The sequence below is a fragment of the Anolis sagrei genome, chromosome 3 (genome assembly GCF_037176765.1).
Source record: "Anolis sagrei isolate rAnoSag1 chromosome 3, rAnoSag1.mat, whole genome shotgun sequence".
In the NCBI taxonomy this organism is placed as follows: Eukaryota; Metazoa; Chordata; class Lepidosauria; order Squamata; family Dactyloidae; genus Anolis; species Anolis sagrei.
In genome coordinates, this window is record NC_090023.1 from 244834131 (window position 1) to 244856064 (window position 21934).

The 21934-nt window shown below is 40.5% G+C and overlaps 1 protein-coding gene across 2 annotated transcripts in view; it reads right to left on the bottom strand.

Moving 5' to 3' along the window:
- The window catches only part of VEPH1 (ventricular zone expressed PH domain containing 1), a 149073-nt gene that overhangs the window by 32903 nt on the left and 94236 nt on the right, over positions 1 to 21934 (bottom strand). For both annotated transcript variants that reach the window (XM_060767640.2, XM_067466013.1), the window contains exons 11-12: positions 14014 to 14153; positions 7335 to 7469 (exon numbers count right to left, since the gene is read on the bottom strand). In XM_060767640.2, the coding sequence (XP_060623623.2) occupies positions 7335 to 7469; positions 14014 to 14153 (275 nt within the window). The remainder of the gene's footprint in view (positions 1 to 7334; positions 7470 to 14013; positions 14154 to 21934) is intronic.

The following is a 21934-nucleotide window of genomic DNA, read 5'->3' on the forward strand; positions in this document are numbered from 1 at the left end:
AGAAAGAAGAGACAGGATAACAATCCCACTCACCTCTGGCAAACAAAACCCCCCAAAAGACCAAAAGATCACTTTGACTGAGAGAGCCCAGGACATATCCGCTCACTGGGAATATAGAAATGGAAGTTATTGAGTCTTAAACTTCATGCAGCATTAAATATGTAGTATCTTTTTTCATTAAATCAAACGTACATGGATCCCAATCATATTCTATGATGACTTATTTTAATTCAAAAGGTTTGTCTCTACACAGAGGATAGCACATTTGCCTCTGTTACCAGTGAGGTCTCCTTTTTATTTTCTGCTTGGTGGAGGGACCAAGGGCAGGGTCTCAAGGAGACCGCCCCCCCCCCCTCCATCACTTGTAGCCTGATCTTTCTTTCTTATTATTTCTGGAAAAGCCAGGGATGGAACCAGGGGCCCTCTTCATTAAAGCCTGTGCTCTACCACTGACCTGTGAGCCATTTCCAAGACAGATTGGTCTGCCTGCTGAATTTTACCTACTTGGTGATGTTTTCACTTCCTTTGCAATAACATGTCTTCTACTGATTTGAAAACCAGAAAAGTGCCGGTTCTTAACACAAGACAAGCTTGTTTTCAAATCAAAAATATCACAGAAGCTTTTGTGGGGTGTGAAATGGCAGTTGTGGGAAAACGTAGTCAGGAAGTAAAGTGATTTTAAAAAACAAGATGAGCTATCTACTTTCCAAGGACAATATGAGAAGAAGGAAACCTGGTTGCTGTTTGTTAAAGTGTTAACATTGTTTATATTTTGCAAAAATGATGATGATATTACTGGTAATTACTTAGATCAAATTTGGTCACAGTAGTCCACGCTATTTTTTTTTTAAAAAACAACAACAATATTATAAATTTTATTTGATACATTCCAACAATTAACAAACTTTTGCCATCAGTATACATTATTCCAACAGTAAATATTCTTTAAATGACACTTTATCCATTCCTTAGATATGTATCACCCATCACCCACATCCTCCCCCTTCCCATTCCCCCCACCCTCCTGGAACACCTCTTGTTACATCTCGAATAGACTACTGCAACATGCTCTACATGAGGTTTCCTTTGTAGATTCTTCAGAAGCTTCAAGTTGTCTAAAGGGTGGCATCCAGGTTTCTAACTGGAGCAGAGTACAGGGAGCACACAACCCCCTTGTTGTGCCAGCTCCACTGGCTGTCAGCCTGCTACCGAACATAATTCAAAGTGCTGGCTTTATCCTAGGTAAAGGTAAAGGTTTTCCACTGACATGAAGTCCAGTCGTATCCGACTTTGGGGTGTGGTGCTCATCTCCATTTCTAAGCTGAAGAGCCAGCGTTGTCCGTTGACACCTCCAAGGTCATGTGGCCGGCATGACTGCATGGGGAGCTGTTACCTTCCTGCCGAAGCGGTACCTATTGATCTACTCACATTGGCATGTTTTCGAACTGCTAGGTTGGCAGAAGCTGGGTCTGACAGCAGAAGCTCACGCCGCTCCCCGGATTCGAACCTGCGACCTTTCAGTCAACAAGTTTAGCAACTCAGCAGTTTAACGCCTGAGCCACCAGGGGCTCCAGCCTATAAAGCCCTAAATGGTTCTAGCCCAGCTTACCTGTCTGAACGTATCTCCCCCTATGGACCATCTTGGAGATTAAGACTGTCTGGGGAGGCCCTGCACTCGATCCCACCCCTCTCACAGGTGTGACTGTTTTGTTGTTGTTGTTGTTGTTGTTGTGTCAGGAGCATCCTGTTGTGAGTGAATTGGCCGTCTGCAAGGATGTTGCCCAGAGGATGCCCGGATGATTTTTGATGTTTTATCATCCTTGTGGGAGGCTTCTCTCATGTCCCCGCATGAGGAGCTGGAGCTGATAGAGGGAGCTCATCCGCCTCTCCCCGGATTCAAACCTGCGACCTGTCGGTCTTCAGTCCTGCCGGCACAGGGCTTTAACCCACTGTGCCACTGGGGGCTCAGTGTGACTGGTGGGGATGAGGGAAAAGGCCTTCTCAGTGGTGGCCCCTCAGCTATGGGACTCCCTCCCCAGATAAATGAAATCAGCTCCCTCCCTCCTAACTTTCAGGAAGGAAGTGAAGACATGTTTGTGAGACCAAGCATTTGCACAATGATTCCCAGCGCAACAATGACCTCTCAGTGCAATAATGAACAATGCAAATGACAATTGGAATGGCTCCTGGAATATACTTTGGATTTTAAGTAATTGTTTTAAGTGATATGTTTTAATTATGTCATTTTAAAGGATGTGTGTTTTATTTTTTTATATGTATTCAAGGCATCTAATTGTGCCTTTGTGGTGAGCCACCCTGAGTCCTCTTCGGGGTGAGAAGGGTGGGATAAAAATGCGGCAAATCAATCAGTCAAACAATCAATCAATCTTTCTCTGATTGAGCAGATAGAAGCTTGAGATATGATAAAATCCTGCTCCTATAAGAAAGTCAGAATATGTTACAACAGCCTCTAATGAAACTATGCTCCTGCTGTTATTCCTGGCTAGTAAGGAGACATCCATAAAATGCCAGTAAAAGAAAAGAAGACGTAATCTCTATCCCACCCTGGAAGCCCCTGCAACTAAGTGAGCGGTTTGACTCCAGGAAAGAGATTTTATGGATCCTTTTGTGTCTACCATCCAAGATGTGAGTGAAAGGTTTTAGAAAGATTCTCATTGCTTGGTTTCAATTATGCAATTTTAACTTAAAATTGTGTTTTCCTTTAAAAAAAAAAAACAACATAATTTCAGGCAGTTAAAACTTACCTCAAATATGTTTTGTTTTAAAGGAAATTCCATGCTGCTCACTCACATGAACTCCAATTAAAGATTAATAGCTTTGACCAGAAATCTTTTGCTGTGCTTTGAAATGATATTCCTTGCAGTCTTTGAAAACGTAATTGCTTTGAAACAGGAATCTCTTTAGAGGGCAAAGGTGGATGGAAGGGAGCATGCGCACATTATTTCCCTTCTGGAAATAATGGCATAGCCCACATCTATGTGAATTTGCAAAAGCAATCCTTTATGGTAGCTTTCTCTGGGTCTGCTGTTTGAAATGGTTTTTTTTCTTCTGCAAAGCCATCTACCATTTTATTTTTTATTTTTACATATCCGTCACATGTGTAAATGTTTTGGGACAAAACCTAAATACATTTCAAAGCACCATACAGATGATGTTAATGGCATCGCTGCAGAACTCCAAAACCATCACCATACTGATGTTTGTCCATTTGTCTTCCCAAGAGATTTGCCAACATTTTCAAAGGCAATACATGACATTTGTAGATGGGTGATGCGTTGCATTAGGCCTCTTCTATATAATTGAATAAAATCCAGATTTTCTGTTTTGAACTGGATTGTATGGCAATGTAGACTCAGATAATCCAGTTCAAAGCAGATAAAGTGGATAACAGAATGGGAGATACATAGCTCGATAGCAGTATGTGTGAAAAAGACATTGGAGTCCTCGTGGACAACAAGTTAAACATGAGCCAACAATGTCACGTGGAGGCAAAAAAAGCCAATGGGATTCTGGCCTGCATAAATAGGAGTCTAGTGTCTATATCTGGGGGAGTCATGCTACCCCTTTTTTCTGCCTTAGGAAGACCACACATGAAATACTGTGTCCAATTCTGGGCACCACAATTGAAGGGAGATGTTGATAATCTGGTATGTGTCCAGAGGAGGGTGGCTAAAATGATTCTAGGGTCTGGAGAACAAGCCCTATGAGGAGCAGCTTAAAGAGGAGCTGGACATGTTTAGCCTGAACAAGAGAAGGCTGAGAGGAGACATGATAGCCATGTATAAATATGTGAGGGGAAGTCATAGGGAGGAAGGAGTAAACTTGTTTTATGCTGCCCTGGAGACTCGGATATGGAACAATGACTTCAAACTACAGGAAAGGAGATTCCACCTGAACATGAGGAAGAACTTCCTAACTGTGGGCGCTGTTTACCAGTGAAACTCTCTGCCCCAGAGTTTGGTGGAGGCTCCTTCCTTGAAGGCTTTTAAACAGTGGCTGGATGGCCATCTGTTGGGGGTGCTTTGAATGCGAGTTTCCTGCTTCTTAGCAGGGGGTTGGACTGGATGGCCCATGAGGTCTCTTCCAGATCTATGATTCTATGTCTGCAAGACATTTTGAGGCCTGAGTTAGAATGCAAAATGGCAACACGGTTCCCAAACCCAGCAATTTCATATACAGAAGAATGCCAGGCTGCCACTTTAATTTTATTCAAGTCTTGACAAAAATCTTGCTGTGACTTCCTCCACACCTGAATGCATAGACCACAATTCTGTATTCAAACCTCAGGGTTCAGGAAACATGACCACAGGGCTGTTCCTACCACATGCCACCTGAAGCAGCTGCCTCATTTGTCATTCTGTTGGAGGCCCAATCTTGTCAGAATCTTAACCCTTTTGTCGTTCTCTGCCAAAACCCAAGACAGTGATGGAGAATAGACTGTAAGTAGGTATTAGCCAAGATACTTGTTTGGAACACCCATGAACAGTTATCATCTGGATGACTACTACTGGAAGCAGCATAATGCAACACTTAATCATGAAATAACATGAGCAAATGTTTATCCATACATTCCTGGACTTAAAAAGCTAAGCATGTGCTCTCAATTCCCACAATTCCAGGAGAGCTGAGCATTCAGATAAGGAAAGTCCTGTGTGACAGGCTTTCATGACACCTAAAATCATGTGCCAGAGGCAGCAGCCTTTACTATTTGTTGTACTTCCAATTACTTCTGGACCATGCAAGCATTATTCTCAGTATTCCGCAATGAGAAAATAGTGTGTTAAAGATGAGAGAACTAAATGCAGAGTTGGAGATTATATCTGTCAGGTACATGAAATAACACGAGCCAATGATTCTCCATACATTCCTGGACATAAAAAGCTAGGCATATGCTCTTAATTCTCATAATTCCTGATCGTTAAGGGAAAGCACCATTTCCCATGGAAGATAATTTTACATGATTTATATTAGAAGGCTCTCTACTGTAACCCTACTAGAGAGGTACCAAGAGAAAACTCTCCCCTGTGGACCTTAAGATTTTGCAAAATTTGTATAGGGAGTTATGATCTCTCAGATTATTTTTTTTTTGTGTCAGGAGCGACTTGAGAAACTGCAAGTTGCTTCCGGTGTGAGAGAATTGGCTGTCTGAAAGGACATTGTCCAGACGATGCTCTGATGTTTTACCATCCTTGTAGGGGGCTTCTCTCATGTCTCCACATGGGGAGCTAGAGCTGACAGATGGGAGCTCACCCCTCTCCTTGGATTTGAACCGCTGACCTTTTGGTCAGCAGTTTTGTTGGCACAAGGGTTTAACTCATTGCTCCATTGGGAACTTTCAGATAGTCTGGACCTAAAATATATAATGCTTGACTGGCACTTAGAATTAATAAAAAAAAAGAAATAAACTGGTAGTGTGGCACTGTTTAGCATGACTTACTAAGTGGCAAATATACATTTGACAGCACACTTAGAATTCTTGTTTTAAAAAATGTTTCTAACCAGCTGAGATAAAAGTAAAACATTTAATTTAAAACTGCTGTTTAAAAGTTAAAGGAAAAGAAAGTTTGCCTAATAGGCACACAATTTCATTTTACTTTAATTTACTGTGTTTTAATCTGTACAATTCCTAGAAAGAATTTCTTTACAGGGCATTTAAGAAATCTGATCTGCACATGTATACAACATGCATTCTGTTTCTAGAAAACTATACAAGGGGGCTTTCCAAAGAATGATAAACTGTTCTTTTATAATTCTCACCAGGCCCACAAATGTGCTTTTTCTTTTTGTCAAAGGCGATGGAAATACTGTTCTATCTAAAAAGTCATGAAAAGTAATAACTTTATTATTTATTTATTTATTTATTTATTTCTTGCATTTATTGACCGCCCCTCTCAGCCCGAGGGCGACTCGGGGCGGTGAACAACAACAAGGAAGACAGTGTACAGTGAATCAAGACGATACAAACCAGACAGATACAACATAACATATACTTATACTAAAAATCCGCTTCGTCAAGTCCTGGGGTCATAGCCGAAATTCGTAGTCCTAGTTCATTCCAGTGTCATTTAATACATTCAGTTGAAGGCCTGCTCGAAAAGCCATGTTTTCAGGCTCCTACGAAAGGCCATCAAGGAGGGCGCCTGTCTAACTTCAGCAGGGAGGGTGTTCCACAGCCGGGGGGCCACCACCGAGAAGGCCCGCTCTCTCGTCCCCGCCAGACGTGCCTGTGAGGCAGGCGGGACCGAGAGAAGGGCCTCCCCGGATGATCTCAAGGCCCTCGTGGGCTCGTAGGCCGAGATGCGGTTTGCAAGGTATTTTGGGCCGGAACCGTTTAGGGCTTTGTAGGATAACACCAGCACCTTAAATTGGGCCCGGTAGCAAATCGGCAGCCAGTGGAGTTGGGACAGCAGAGGCGTTGTATGCTCTCTGCGTCCAGCTCCCGTTAACAACATGGCTGCCGCGCGCTGGACTAGCTGAAGCTTCCGGGCCGTCTTCAAGGGCAGCCCCACGTAGAGAGCGTTGCAGTAGTCGAGGCGGGATGTGTATACAACACTCCCCACTAAAAAAAAAACCCTCACAAACAACCCAACTTTTACCACTCATGGAGCAGAGGAAAAGATGGGGCCCTTCCAATATGCATGTGGTGACATGTGAAAAGAAGCATACGCTGTTGCTCTTATGTTCTCTGCTTTATTGGACTTTATTGGACTTCATGCCTTCTTTGAAACAGACTGCAGCTATTACTCTTTTGTGCTGTTTTTACAGAGTTTGTACCTACAGATATTAGTAAACTATAGATTTATTTTTCTATTCTACTGATTTTTATTTTCCCTTATTTATTTTCATGTCAGGAGCTACTTGAGAAACTGCAAGTCGCTTCTGGTGTGATAATTGGCCATCTGCAAGGACGTTGCCCAGGGGACGCCCTGATATTTTGATATTTTATCATTCCTTGTGGGAGGCTTCTCTCATATCCCTCCATGGGGAGCTGGAGTTGACAGAGGGAGCTCATCCACTCTCTCCCCGGATTCCAACACCCAACCTGTCAGTCTTCAGTCCTGCTGGCACAAAGGTTTAACCCATTGCGCCACCGGGGGCTCCCATTGATGTTTTCCCATTGATCGGCAAAGATTACAAATTCCCTGAGCTTTTTGGCTCAGTAGCTTTTAGCATTAGCCTAAAGCCAAATGGCTCACAATTCACCAAAACATTTGAAGACAGCATTGATTTGTTTCTGTGTCTACAACACTGGTTTTTCATACACAGAAGTACATTTCATAACTGTGTGAATGCTTAGCAGGGAAAAGGCTTACCTTTTGGTGTGGAAATGTAGATTGAACCATTGCAGTTTCAAAACTGTGAGTTCCTTTCAGCTGGGTTTTCTCCCATAAGGTTTTTAGGCCTTGCACAGAATTATTTTGCATGGATAAAGGTTCTGGGAATAAGCTCTGTTGGATAATAATGAAAGACGAAAGCTTCACATACCAGCTTCTTTCAGTAGACAATGAACATTCAATAACACACCACATAAAACCCTTTGTGCCTTGATAATATCTATTAATGAAATTGATTCAGATATCATTGGACTGCCAAGACATTCATTGCCTTGATACCAAAGTCATTGTTTAGCCTTACCTTCCGAACTGCGGTTCAATCCTAAGGATAAATCCAGAGTTAGTCCTACTTAGAGCTGGGTCCATAACAAAATGGCCAGAAAGTTCTTTCTCAAATAATCTTCCATTCATTTAAAATAATAATTATTTGTCTTGTTGGAACATTTAGTGTCTATAGTAAGCAGAGTGCAGCAGGGTTGTTGTGTGTTTTCTGGGCTGTAGTAAACAGAGTGTAGCAGGGCTAGTGCAATATTAGCTTGTAATAGAAACAAGAGAAATGACTGGATGTTCTTCTAAGGTAAGAAAAGAAAACATATGATTACTATCTCAGGAAACCCAGCTTAGGGTAGGAAAGGAATAGGCTAAAGAACTTGATCTACACTTGGTTAGATGAACTCCTGACTCTTGTGTGGACATAAACTAGCATCCATTGTTGGGTTGCATCCTCATGGATACTCCTTGCAGAAGGGAAAGAAGATACTAATTTTATGGAAGAAGTGATGTCTTTGCAGATAAGAAGCTAAGGCTTGAGTATAAAGTCCAAAGAAAGATACAGAAGAGTGAAACAAAAAGGCTCCCATATCTTATTAATCACATTAAAACCATTGATGTGTCTTTGCTTCCAACATTTCTTCAACTGAAGTGTCATGTTGGGAGTTTAGAATCCGGAACATATTGGAAGGTGAAAATACAGACCTGTAATTTCAATGCAAGTGCACAGCTCACTGTTAAGGAGCATTATTATGTGGGTTAACAGAAGAGCTGAGCATTCAGATAAGTCCTGTGGGGCTGGTTTTCATGACACCTTAAATCACGTGCCCGAGGCAGCCGCCTTTATTATTGATGTATTTTCAATTACTTCTAAACCATGCAAGCACTATTCTCAGTATTTCCACTATAAGGAAATAGTATGTTAAAGATGAGTGAACTAAATACAAAGTTGGAGGTTACATCTGTCAGATGATTTCATCATATGGGCTGATTTGCCTGTTGTACACAGCATCTTCGCCCCTTTCACCATGGAGCCCATTACACAACACACATCTTCTTCAGGCCTGGCTCTGTGGACACTGCCGTGGTCACACAGACGCTTCCCCCACATTGCCTTTGCTACAGTGTGGGGAAGACTGGCAGCGGATGCTTCCCCCCATGGGATGGGGCTGGCGGTAAGTCAGGGTATGGGGCAACGGGTTCTCCACAATTCCTGTCTGGACTTCATGGATTTACCATGACGCATGGTGAATCACTTAATGTGATAAGGTCCAGATTCTTCTATGTTATCCTGATCCAGGTTGGTGATCACCCTTGTGACCCAAAAGGTCCAGGAGACATCTTGTCCAAGCAAAGTTTATCAAGCTGAAGAAGCATAATTTGAAGGAGAGATGTGTCCCTTAGATTCTACCCCAAACAGGAATCCTGTGTGTATTTTAGCAGAGCTTACTTCTTGCACTACTTTTTGGGCTACATTTCCCAGAACTCAACATAAGTGAACATGCTAGTGTGGAATTCTGGGAGTTGTAGTCCAGAATTATCCCCCACCCCCATGCTAGGATTTTGAAATATGATCAGCTGATAGGACTTCTGTCAATCATATAATGCCTGTTTTTCCCAGTGCCATCTTGAGCCAGAAATGAAGAAACACAAAAAGTATAGAAAACCAAATAGACCTGAGGGACAGGAAAATGAATTTGTTAAATTCCTTGCCTCTCATGCTTGAGTCTTAAGCTAGGGAAATATTAGGGGGTGTTACCCTTTCACTCTATAATATAATTCTTTTGAGTGATTGATTGTACAGTGATTTTGAAATTGCACTGTGACTGAAAGCAATAGACTGAAAACTAACATGTGCAGTATTTGTTTAAAAGACTTCTGTCCAGAAAAGCACACGATAAAATGAGAGCAATGTGTTTCATTTATCAATCTATTGTCGTGATGATATACCATGATTCCTCTATTCTTCAATATTAACTTTTTTTTGACAATTACAGACTTTTAATGATAGATGCCTGGCTTCTTCGCTACAGACATTCTTCTGTGTTTGGTCGTTTTACCAAATTATTCATCCCAAACACAGATTTCTTATTTTTGAGATTTGTTGAATTATGTATTTAGCTTCACTCGTCAGTTCTGCATTTGCTCCATGCCATTTTCTTTTCAGCATTCTTTTAATGACTTCTGTTCAACATTCTTTCCTTCTTTTACTTGGCTCAATGAATTATCTCTCTGCTAATCCAATTCTGCTGGGGTTCACATTGTCCTCACTGGTACGCCTGTAATGCTATGTGGTGAACCGCTAAGCTACTAGTGGCAGAACTTTAAAGGATTGTCTGAACCAACTTTGTCATCTAGATTGCCCATCAGATTTTTTTGGGCAGGAAGGAATACCAATGGCTTCCTTTCCCAGCTGAGGTTTGTTTGCTCAATCCTTTAGCTTTGCTGAGTCTTGGTTTTCTAGTCTTACTCTTCAATTCTGGCTTCTTCTCGGGCCCTGGTTTCTGGTTTGTCCTCCAGTTCTGTTTGGTCATTGCTCCTCACTTCTGCTTTCCAGCTCCTGATTTAATCCAGATTGCTGCCTATAGTCCAACTAGCCTGGACACTTTAGTCTGTTCTTGAACCTCTGTGCCTTTATCGGCATCGTTCCATATCCTTAACAATGATACCAACTCTTTCCACTACTCTGCTGGGAGCAGGAAAGATATATTTTTAATTACTCAACTTTTTGTTCCTGAACTGTTCCCAAGAGTGTACACAATTGTCCAAGTAAACATTCAGTGTTTTGCATTGCACAGTACTCAGAGGAAGAATCTGAAATAAATGTTCTGCTGAACTATGGCCTTAACTCATAAATGCAATGGATTCACCCACAGGATTCACCCAATAAGGAAAGCTACATTGTTTGGCAAATGGGCCTTACTAGGACTTCTGAGAGTGTTGATGCTTCAGATTTGGCCAAACAAAATAGCTGTCTCCCATAGCTAACATGGAATTTACAGAAAATGATGTGAATGCCTAGAAAGTCAACAGTAGTGAAGGACAATTTGGGGATTTGGGGGGGGGGGTGGGTGGTAAAATGTTTTTATACAGTTTTCCATGTTCTTTAGATTTCAGTAACTTATGGACAAAGCATAGTATTAAACGTTGTAAGAGAATAAAAATAAAAGTCAGCTTTGAATTTATGGTATAAGGGCAGCTACTCACCACCCATTCTGATGAAACTGGAAGTAACTACAGCCCCATCTACACTGCCATATACAGTGTTCCCTCGCTACTTTGTGGTTCGCTTTTTGCGGACTCACTGTTTTGCGGGTTTTTGCTTCCTAATTTATGAATGGTTGCCATTGCCCAGAGCAGCGTTGTCATCCTGCCTCCTGGCAACGATGGAGTGTAGAAGGGGGTTTCACCCTCCCTCTGGGGAGAGAGGCAGCCAATCAAGAGAGACTGCAAAGCAAAGCAGAGATGACTAGCAAAAAAGGTGTGTGGTGCCTTTAAAGCTCTCCTCGGTTCTGCCTCACCCTCGGAACTCGATATACATATATAGCATCCCTTCTTCACAGATTTTCACTTTTCACGGATGGTCCTGGAATGTAACACCCACGATAAGTGAAGGAACACTGTACAGGCAGTCCCCAAGTTGCAAACATCCAACTTACAAATGACTCACAGTTAAGAAAAGGGTGATGCAACAGGAAGTGAGATAAATTTTCCCCTTGGAAAGGAAATTCAATCCATAATGGCTTTCGCAGCCCCAGTGCAACTGGGACCGGGAAAGGAGTTTGACACCTTCACTGTGGAAGAGGCTGGCCAAAAGTAATCCCATAAGGGACTACTTTCTGGAGGGCGGGCCTACAGTCGCAGTCCACCCTTTTCTTCAGTTTGCTGCTGATCAGCTAGGGAATCGAATTTGCAATCCCAAGGCACCCTTTTAGGGCAGGCCAGGAGCAGGAACCCTGATCTATGGTGTAAATAAAGGGTATGGGGGCAAACACAAATGGCCTACGAGCTGTAGAATATTACATCAATGCATGTTTGGGGACAAAATTACCTGTCACACTTCCCTTAGCAGCTGAGGAGTAGTATGAAAGGTCACCACTTTGGATTTAGCCTCACCAAGTTCATTATCAAATTCATTGCCAAGTTTGCAGGCTCCTCGGCTTGAAAATGGAGAAAAACGCCTCCCTAGAGCCAACGATGAACACCACCTCCAGAAATTAGAAATGAAAGGAGAAGCCTCTGCCTTTGTTTGTGTGTCTCGTTGTATATGATTTGTAAAGGCATTGAATGTTTGTCTATCAATGTAAATGATGTAATCCACTCTGAGTCCCCCAGGGGAGAAGGGCCAAATATAAATAAAGTGTATGTATGTATGTATGTATTATTATTATTATTATTATTATTATTATTATTAACCAAGTTCATGGCCAAGTTCATTACCAAGATCACTACACATTTTAGTGCTCATTGCAAGTCGCAAAATTTGATTAGGTAACATTAACATTAATAAAGTTGCCCATAGTTGACCTATTTATGTGTGTTACCTCTTCATTTGAGGGGGTTATATGGCAAAAAGTTCTCATGGGAAAAACTGAAGCTTTCTCAGCAATCCTTGTTTCTACAACAAGCCATATTGTTCAAAATATCACAAGACCAAAAAGTGAAGTGACATTTTCTGAAAAGGGGCACAGTATATATATGGCTGGAGTTGCACTTAAAAATGTATCTGTTCCTACTCACAAACAAAGTTAACTTAAGAACAAACTTGTATTATATGGCAGGGTATATGGGGCCTACAACTCCCCTTCTGGTTTCAAAACCCTTCTCTTTGGGTATGGGCTAAGAGGAGTTCTGCGAGCTATACAAGCCAGTGTGGGACCATATGCAACTTCCAACCCATATGTTGCCTACTCCTTTTGTAATGTCCCCATCAATGTTAGCAGTTCATTTTAAGAACATTTTCTGTGGCCAATTTTATTTTTTTTTAAATCATGTACAGAAGTGTATGTGCTCCTGATGGATAACAATCTGATTTGCAAAGAGGTGGGTGGGAAGCTGGCCCACCCCCTTCCCTCCCTATGTGGCGCCCCATGTCCTGATCACTTAATTCACCGCTGAATTAAGAAATGTACAAAATGAATTTTGACAGTGCTGAAATTGGTCCAGATTCCTAGAATAATGTGCAAATCAGTTCTCTAGCTGCCCTTCAATAGAAATGAAATGGTGAAACTGAGCTGTGCCTTGTAATACTACCCTCTGTATCCATGATGTATTTAGACTATTTTGTGTGTAGGAGTCAAAATATTAATATTGGATAGGCTACATCTTCTGTAATGTTATAGCCTGCATGTGAAGCGTGAACAGTAATAAACACAATTTTATAGGATGCTGAAAATCATTAAAAACAAGAGCAACCAAAAGCAGAACAGAGCTGAAGCAAAGGCACATTCGACAGCATTATTAGTACAAGAAGCCGACAATGACTGGAATCCCGAAACCGAGACTTATACAGACGTAATACTGACACCTTAAAAAACACTGTATTGTAAAACAGCAGTCAGTAATCTCTCATCCTGTCTTCCTTTCTTCTGTGCAATTTCCTCTTTCCATATCATCCCAAATAGTGCATAAAGATACAAGCAGCACAACGCTAATAAAATGCCTTACGTATTGTCGAAGGCTTTCATGGCTGGAATCACTAGGTTCTTGTGGGTTTTTTCAAGCTATAGAGCCATGTTCTAGAGGCATTTCTCCTGACGTTTCGCCTGCATCTATGGCAAGCATCCTCAGAGGTAGTGAGGTCTGATGCCTTATGTTTGCAAAGCCACTATGCATTGGTTTTTCGCTTTGCAAGGAAACAGTTTTTAGTATCAATTATATAACTGTTAGCAATTATATAAACAGGCTAGAGTATGTATCCACTTTAAATCAGGTTGCTGCCTCCTGCAGAATTTTGGGATTTGCAGTTGTGAGAGGGCCTTTAAACTGCTCAGCCAGAGAGGTCCTGGGCCGCACTAAACTACAAACCCCAGAATTTAGCAGGAGGCAGCAACCGGATTTAAAGTGGAGACATGCTCTAGTCCAGTGTTTCTCAACCTTTCTAATGCTGTGACCCCTTCATACAGTTCGTCATGTTGTGGTGATCCCCAACCATATTCTTTTTTCATTGCTACTTCGTAACTGTAATTCTGCTACTGTTATGAATCTGTCAATAGAAGGGAGAAGAGTTTCTACGCTAAGATGAGGAGAAATAGTACGAATGGGTTGAGTGTCAGATTTATATATCTTCCAAAGTGGACAAAAAGACCTATGAAATGTCCCAGGGAATTTCAATCATTTTAATTGGGAAACATTTTTAGCAATTTAAAAAGTCATACGTTGCACACACCTGATGAAAGAGGAACATGATATGGATCCAAAGCTGAGGTTGTCGGCTGATGAGTGTGAAACTGGATTTACTGTACAGGCAGTAATGCCCTTTCAAGGGACAACTGAAGAACAGCTTTGCTACACAACTTTTCACAGTATCTAGAAATAAATATGCATGCTGTTAGCATTAACCCAAGCTAATGCATAATTCTTGCTATAACACACTCTGTCACTTTGTCTAAAACAAATTCTACTTCATTCGGCATAGAAGCACAGCCTTACTTATTACAATATGGGAAACAATTCTTGCTATTAGTTAATATGTACCCAATGGGTTTCAAGATTAAAACGCCTTTTATCTGCCATCAGTTCATATGTAGTATAAGGCCTAAAATATCACATTTCTTCAATTATAAGCTGCCATCGATTGTAAGACACAGCCTAATTTCAGTAATGCCATCACCAACAAAAATATATAAGATACACCCTAAAACACACCCCATTTTAAGAGGTGTTTATACTGGGGGTGGGGGGGGGGGACTGTGTCTTACAATTAAAGAAATACAGTACATCATTTTTCCTAGGTTTGGGGCACAAGGAAGTTAACAACTTAAAAAGCAAAACAATAAAATATATCAAAGGTAAATATAAAATGGAATTAAACAAATTAAATTATTAAAACAATTCAATTGAATTATAATTATAAAGTAAATAATAATCTGCTTAAAACAATTCAATTAAAACAGTGTAGCCGCCCCTAGTTTGTTTCTCTTATAAAAGCTTTTTTAATTTTTTAAGTTCAAACATAATTTTTGGTGGGGGTTAACAGAATTTTTTAAGCAAACCATTCCTCAGACTATAGAGGAATTTTGCTTCTGGAAGCTATTTATTAATAGAATCGGTATGAGATGCAGAAGAAGAAATGTATTAAGATGGCACACTAGATTACGCCATAGCTCTAACATCAGATTTCTTCCAGTAAATAAATCCATATTCATCATATAAGTGTGAATTAATGGGTGTTATCTAACACAATACCCCCCTCCCCCAGGATTTATAGTTCACCAAGGACTCAGAAATAAATATATGATTTTTCCCTTTTAAAAAGACCCTTTCCAAACTTGGGCAGGCTCAAAGCACTGGACCCCTTTAAAAACACCCTTTCTGGCTAGATCGTAATTAAAGTCTCTGTTACTTGTCTCCATCCTGGTGAATGTATTCTCGAATCTGAAAATTTGGGTTGTTAGAATAATGCTTGCCTGGCAGGACCCTCTTTAATCTATGATCCTAGTCTCAATTCAACCTCATGCGGGGAGGGTGGCAATTTTGCTATATTTTCCTTTTTCTGGGCTGTTTTAGACTCAGAAATTCTAGGTCATTTTCTTTTTTTAAAAAAGGGGCTTCCAATAGATCTAAAATGACCCACAGAAGGCACAAAATATGACAATGTTGTCCATACAGATATTCTAAGTGTCGCTGAAGTCATTTGGCAAGAAATTGTAATTTTTTCTTCAAGATATGGCTCTCCAGCACCATTTCCATGTAAATATTAAAACTCTTGCAATCTCAATCCATAAACAGACAACTTTGAAAATATTTCTTGCCTGTGAATGATATAAGTGTACATTTACATCTGTAGTCTGAAATGAGAGCACTGGTGTATTGCCAACAGATAACACAAAGATATCCCTAATGAAATTAGGGACAAAAAGCATTTCTAAGGTTCTTGTTCAGTTAAAGTGTAACAAGGGACGAAAGGAGATATACAAATAGCCTTAGACATGATATAGGATGTTATTACAGAGGATTATTGATGCATGGAACCACCTCATTATTTTTTTTGAAAGCTGGGTGGGGATATAATAAATAATAAAACCCACATGGATGGTGGTAAACTTTTATCACAAAGCATACATAAAGCAATAGGAAATGCATACATATTAAAAAGCACCCCCATCTTCTGAGACAGGGAATTTCTTTAAATCAACAACATATGGTGACCTCACATAATATTTCTTTCGGATTTTCCTTGCAACAATGTGCAAGACTATCAGTTGGTTTTTATGAGCACATTTGACCAACAATTGTTGGGAAAAGAAGGTCAGAAAATGCATTCTGTGAAAGACAAGACTGGGGGGAAAGCAAAGCTTTGAAGGAGGCACGTGGTTGTGCTGATGAATTCAAATATCAGCACAGATGAAGTCTTTTTTTATTTCTCCTTAGTGCCTTATCAAGACTGCAGCTCTTTATGTCATTACTAAGGTATTTGTCTAACCATTTTCATGAGTCAGATCCAAATTGCTTTTTCTCTTGGCTCAAGCAGAACACAGGCAACTAGAATCCAACAGCACTACTAGGTTGTTCAGGGGAATCTGTGCCCAAATTTCCTGGGAGCTCATATTTAAGCCATTCTGAAGCACTTGGAAGGGGAAAATTAATATAATAGGTAAGCAATTGAAAAAATGTTTGCAGTCTTCCTTCTACTGCCCCCATAACCTTGAAGTCAGGTAGGAAAGTGTCAACAGTGTCTTATATTTTTAAAGCTATGTGTTTTATAACAATCTTTAAGAATCACAGCCTTGCGTGTGCATGTGATTTCAAGTTACTAGTCCACTAATAGTGATATATTTCAATGGTGTTCTTAGACAAGCAGTTCCTTCCGCTGAAATTTAGCCTACAGCACTGGTTCTCAACCTGTGGGTCCCCAGGTATTTTGGCCTACAATTCCCAGAAATCCCAGCCAGTTTACCAGCTGTTAGGATTTCTGGGAGTTGAAGGCCAAAACATCTGGGGACACACAGGTTGAAAACCACCAGCCTGCAACATCTTGTATTCATTGGCAATCCCCCATTCAAGTACTAACTAGGGCTGGCCCTACTCAAATTCCAAGGTAAGATCATGCCAGATTCACCATGGCGTATGGCAAATTTATTTATTTATTTACTTACTTACTATATTTGTATACCGCCTTTCTCAGCCTGCAGGCAATTCAAGGCGGTCAACAGGGCAGAATTCCATGTCCACAATACCATACAATTTAAAATATAACATATAATAAAAACCATAACAAAATCAATAAAACATAAATCCATAGTGTTTCCTTGTTAAAAACATTGTCTGGTCCCATCGTCTAGTCGTTCCATTTTCCTATGTCAGTTACTCTGCATTTGCAAATGCTTGCTCAAAAAGCCACGTCTTAACTTTTTTCTGGAATGTTAAAAGGGAGGGGGCCGATCGGATATTCTTAGGGAGGTTGTCCCAAAGCCAAGGGACCACCACCAAGAAGGCGCTGTGTCTCATCCCCGCCAAACGTACTTGTGGTGTTTCCCCCGCTGTTGTCCATGTTAGGGCACCTAATGTGATGAGGTTCTATGAATTATTTGTAAGTTGGTTGTTTGTAACTCAGGGACTGCCTTGGTCTACCTGTATAACTTCCAAATACACCTTCTAAATCCACAACTCCAAATGACATAACACCCATCTTGGAACAACTTGAAATTATCTAAAATATACTGAAAAGATGTACTAAATTATACTCAACCTAACCCAATGATGTATTTTGAAAATATGTCTGGCTGGCAATGGGTTAATTACTGGATGTCTTACATCACTTCTGATTCATTACAAATTGCCTCTCAGCAACAAAAATTCTGTTCCTTTCCCAGCAGAAACTTCCAAAGGAAGTTACTAGCTATGAATTTCATTCCCATGGCAATTAGAGACAAACTAAATACAGCATGAGTGTGCTGTGATTAGAATTATAAAAAGAGCTGTGAACTTAACTGGGACTGTGTCAGGGATTGAGAATGGGGTGACTCTTCACCTTGATGACCCACTCAGAACTACTATGCAAAACTCTCTCCAAAGCCCCAGATTTGTCTAGTGTTTAAGCAGCAGCCAAGAATGTTTATCCTACCAAGAATTCAATGGTGTCAAACTTTTTGTTTTTATGTTTACTTAAGTGACTGCTCTCAAGATTTTTGGTTTTGGTTACACATAAGTCCTTTATTAAAATGTGTTTATGGCTGTGTAAAAACCATAATGCCAAAAAGCAGTACATGTTTGTAGATTTTTTTTTGTTTTGGTTATTCATAAGTTCTCATCCTATTAAAACATAGGTTTATAGTTGTAAACCATCATGCCAAAAAGCGACACATGTTGACAGATGCTGGTACGCCTGTGTATCTCTATACATTTTTGTGGCAATCAGAAAGCCATGGGCATAAAGGACGGTGATGGGAGCACCATCTAAACCTCTGCATTTAGAAACACAACTCAATTTTGCCCCTTATACAATGACTTCCCCTGACCCACTTCTATTTATCACAGGATGCTGAAACTGCACAAGTGTAATGATATCACTCTCTACAGGTCACGTGCCAATTTACAACTCAGAACTGATAACGATCCTGCTTTTACAGGTGCTGAAATGGTGTGAGGTTTGATTATAGATCCAATGGAATACAAAGCAGTCATCAAGTTCCTTTACTTGAAAGGCCACACACCAAAGGAGACATTCGATGAGATGAAAGAGGTTTATGGTGATGATTCCCCATCATGTGATGTAGTCAAGAATTCAAATGTGGTTGGACTTCGGTGCAAACAGCTCCAATTCGAGGGTGACCCCACTCTATTATTGATGAACACACCATCCAGCAAGTGAAGGGTGCCATTTTGGAAAATTGTTGTACAACCATTCACCACCTAGCCCAAAATGTCAAGATTAGTATTGGGTCCGTGGAAAGAAATAATCCAAGACCATCTTCACATGCATAAAGTATACACTTGCTGGGTTCCCCAGTTCCTCACACCTTTCCAGAAGCTGGAACGAGTCGAATGCTCCCAGACTCTATTGACAATGTGCCATAGAAACCAGGAGGACTTTTTCAACCGACTGATCACACAGGATGAAAGCTGGGTCTATCACTATGACCCTGAGACTAAAGTCCAGTCAATGCAGTGGAAGCATCATGACTCACCAGCTCCAAAGAAGGCACGTGCCCAACTCTCGGCAGGCAAGGTCATGCTCACAGTATTTTGGGACGAGCACAGAGTAGTATTGATGGATTTCCTAGCAAAGGGTACCATGATCACTGGGGCATACGATGCTTTACTGCTGCTGAAATTGCGAGAGGCCATCAAAACCAAGTAGGCAGACGCCTTTGATGGCTCATCAAAGGTGTCTGCCTACTGCAATGGATTGCACCAGTTCACATCTCACAGGTCACCCAAATGGAAGCATGCTCATGTGGCTGGAAATTCTACTGCGTCCCCTTTATTCACCCAACCTTGCACCATCGGACTTCTACCTCTTTCCAACAATGAAGTTATTTTTGAAGGGCAAGCATTTTTCAGATGATGAGACTCTGATTTACAGTCACAATGTAGCTTTTGGAACAATCTGGTGACTTCTACAAGCGAGGTGTTTACAGTTGCTTACAAAGATAGGAGAAGTGTGTGTCCCTAGGTGGCACCTATATGTAGAAGGATTAATAACTGTGCCAAGTTTCATTGCTCTCAGTCCACAGGCAGTGGGTTAAGGGAAATCTTTAATGAACGCCCTCATAAAACCAGGACAACCCTCTACTTCTTACCTCTAGTTCTGCTGGTTTTGGTGTTAAAATCCAATCATAAAAAAGCAATCTGCACTGGAAGACTAGTTTGTGTGACAGCATGTGAACTTTTCACAGTATGGGAGCAGCATTAGGGGCGGTTGGAGCTTAAGATCAGGTTTAAATAATAAAAGGCCAGTTTTTTTTAAAAAATTGGCATAGTGAAAACACAACTGATTTTCAGAAACATCGGTCTGCGTCTCTGCAAGTTTGTGGTTGTATTGAGCTAGAGAGCACCATGTGTTCTCAATCAAGCTTTGGCTCATGCCATGCTTAAATTTATCAAAAGGTTCCAGAAGCAAGCACTGCAGGGGAGCAATGATCTTTTCCATCTCTTCCATCATATGGTACTAATTATCTCACAGCACAGCATAGAATGTAACACCAACCAAATTCAAACCCAGGGCGCTTTTTGAAAGGGGAATTCTGTCATAAATTCAATCACTTTTTAAAGCTGTTTTAAGTTTTATCCTACAGAATAAATAAAGAAAAACAAGTCAAGTCAGGCTGAGTTTAGAGCAGACATTTGACATTGTTTGTGTCAATCTGCTTTCCCCAACCAAATGATTATAGACGTTACATGAAAAACTCTTCCAAGAATCTATACAAACTAGTCTCTGAGTCAAAATAGAACATTTGAACTGAACTACTCTAGATCCAGTGCCACTGATAGAGTTCGTCTTAGCCTCAAACTTTTTCAACAACGTTCATTCACATATTAAACTAATATTCAAAGACCATATTTTAAACATGTATCAGCCTGTGTTTGTGTACCAGACCTAATGAAAATAAAAATTAACCTAACTAAAGATTCTAAGACTGAATCCACAATGGGTCAAATCCAGTCAAGAAGTATGTGTTCTCCACTTATTTCCTATCTAATGATCATTTTATAAAAGCTCTGATATTGGCTGTATTGACATTTTTAATGTTTGCAGCACAGGGTTCAAGATATGCTCAAGTAATCAATATGTCTAAGATTATATAATAAGATAGAGAGAAAATGCCCTATCATATCAGATTTGTTAAAACAGAAATAGACATCCCAGCAAGCATAATTCTAACTAAATTTAATAAAGGAGCAGGCCCTTCAGGAAATTATAAATTCATAAGCAACATCCCTGAAATGCTGATAAAAAGGAAGATCACAAAACATCTGGAGAAATATAAGTTGATGGAAACTACTTTTTTAAAAAGATGACCTTCTAATTCATCCTGGATGGTTTTGTTTAACAAGTATACCAGTTGTCACTCCAATGTGAAACGCAGATCAAAACCTTTTCTGAAGATTTAGATAGTGTCTGTTCCCCTTTGAAGTTCCTAAACATGCAGTTCTATTCAAGGACTACAGTAATCTCTCCACCTTTGCAGAATTAAATTTTGCAAATATGATATGTAACAAAATTTGAAAAAATTCTGTTCCTGGTTCAAAGGTGTTATTCCTGATTAACTGTGCTGCACTTAACTTTGAAAACAGTTGTTATACTCCAGAAACTTAGTTTTTGTGGCTGACACAACTATGTTGAATTGGTTGAGACTCTTTGAGATATTAATTGAAAACGATAGCAAAATATGCCACAGGATGTTCTGCAAAAACAAAGTTTTTGCTGTTTAATAAGCTTTTTCCATGTTTTTATGATAGAACCAATTAGGAAATTATATTTATAACCCAGGAAAATATTTTATTAAACAGTTATTCACTGATTTGCTCCAATGATGCCTAATGCCATTTTTAGTAGGGATGTTGATAACTTCAGGGTCCATCATGAACTAAGTCCAATTAAGTCTGGCTTAATCAGCAGTGTCTTCAAACTACAAGAAAGGAGATTCCACCTGAACATTAGGAAGAACCTCCTGACTTTTTTTTTTGTCGTGTCAGGAGTGACCTGGTGTGAGAGAATTGGCCGTCTGCAAGGACGTTGCCAAGGGGACGCCCGGATGATTTTGATGTTTTTATCATCCTTGTGGGAGGCTTCTCTCATGTCCCCGCATGAGGAGCTGGAGTCAATAGAGGGAGCTCATCTGCCTCTCCCCAGATTCGAACCTGCGACCTGTCGGTCTTCAGTCCTGCTGGCACAGGGGTTTAACCCACTGCGCCACTGGGGGCTTCTTACTTCCTGACTGTGAGAGCTGTTCAGCAGTGGAACTCTGCTCCAGAGTGTGATGGAAACTCCTTCTTTGGAGGCTGTTAAGCAAAGGCTGGATGGCCATCTGCCAGGGGTGCTTTGAATACAAATTTCCTGTTTCTTGGTAGGTGGTTGGACTGAATGGCCCATGAAGTCTCTTCCAACTCTATGATTCTGTGATTCTATATGATAGCTTATTTTC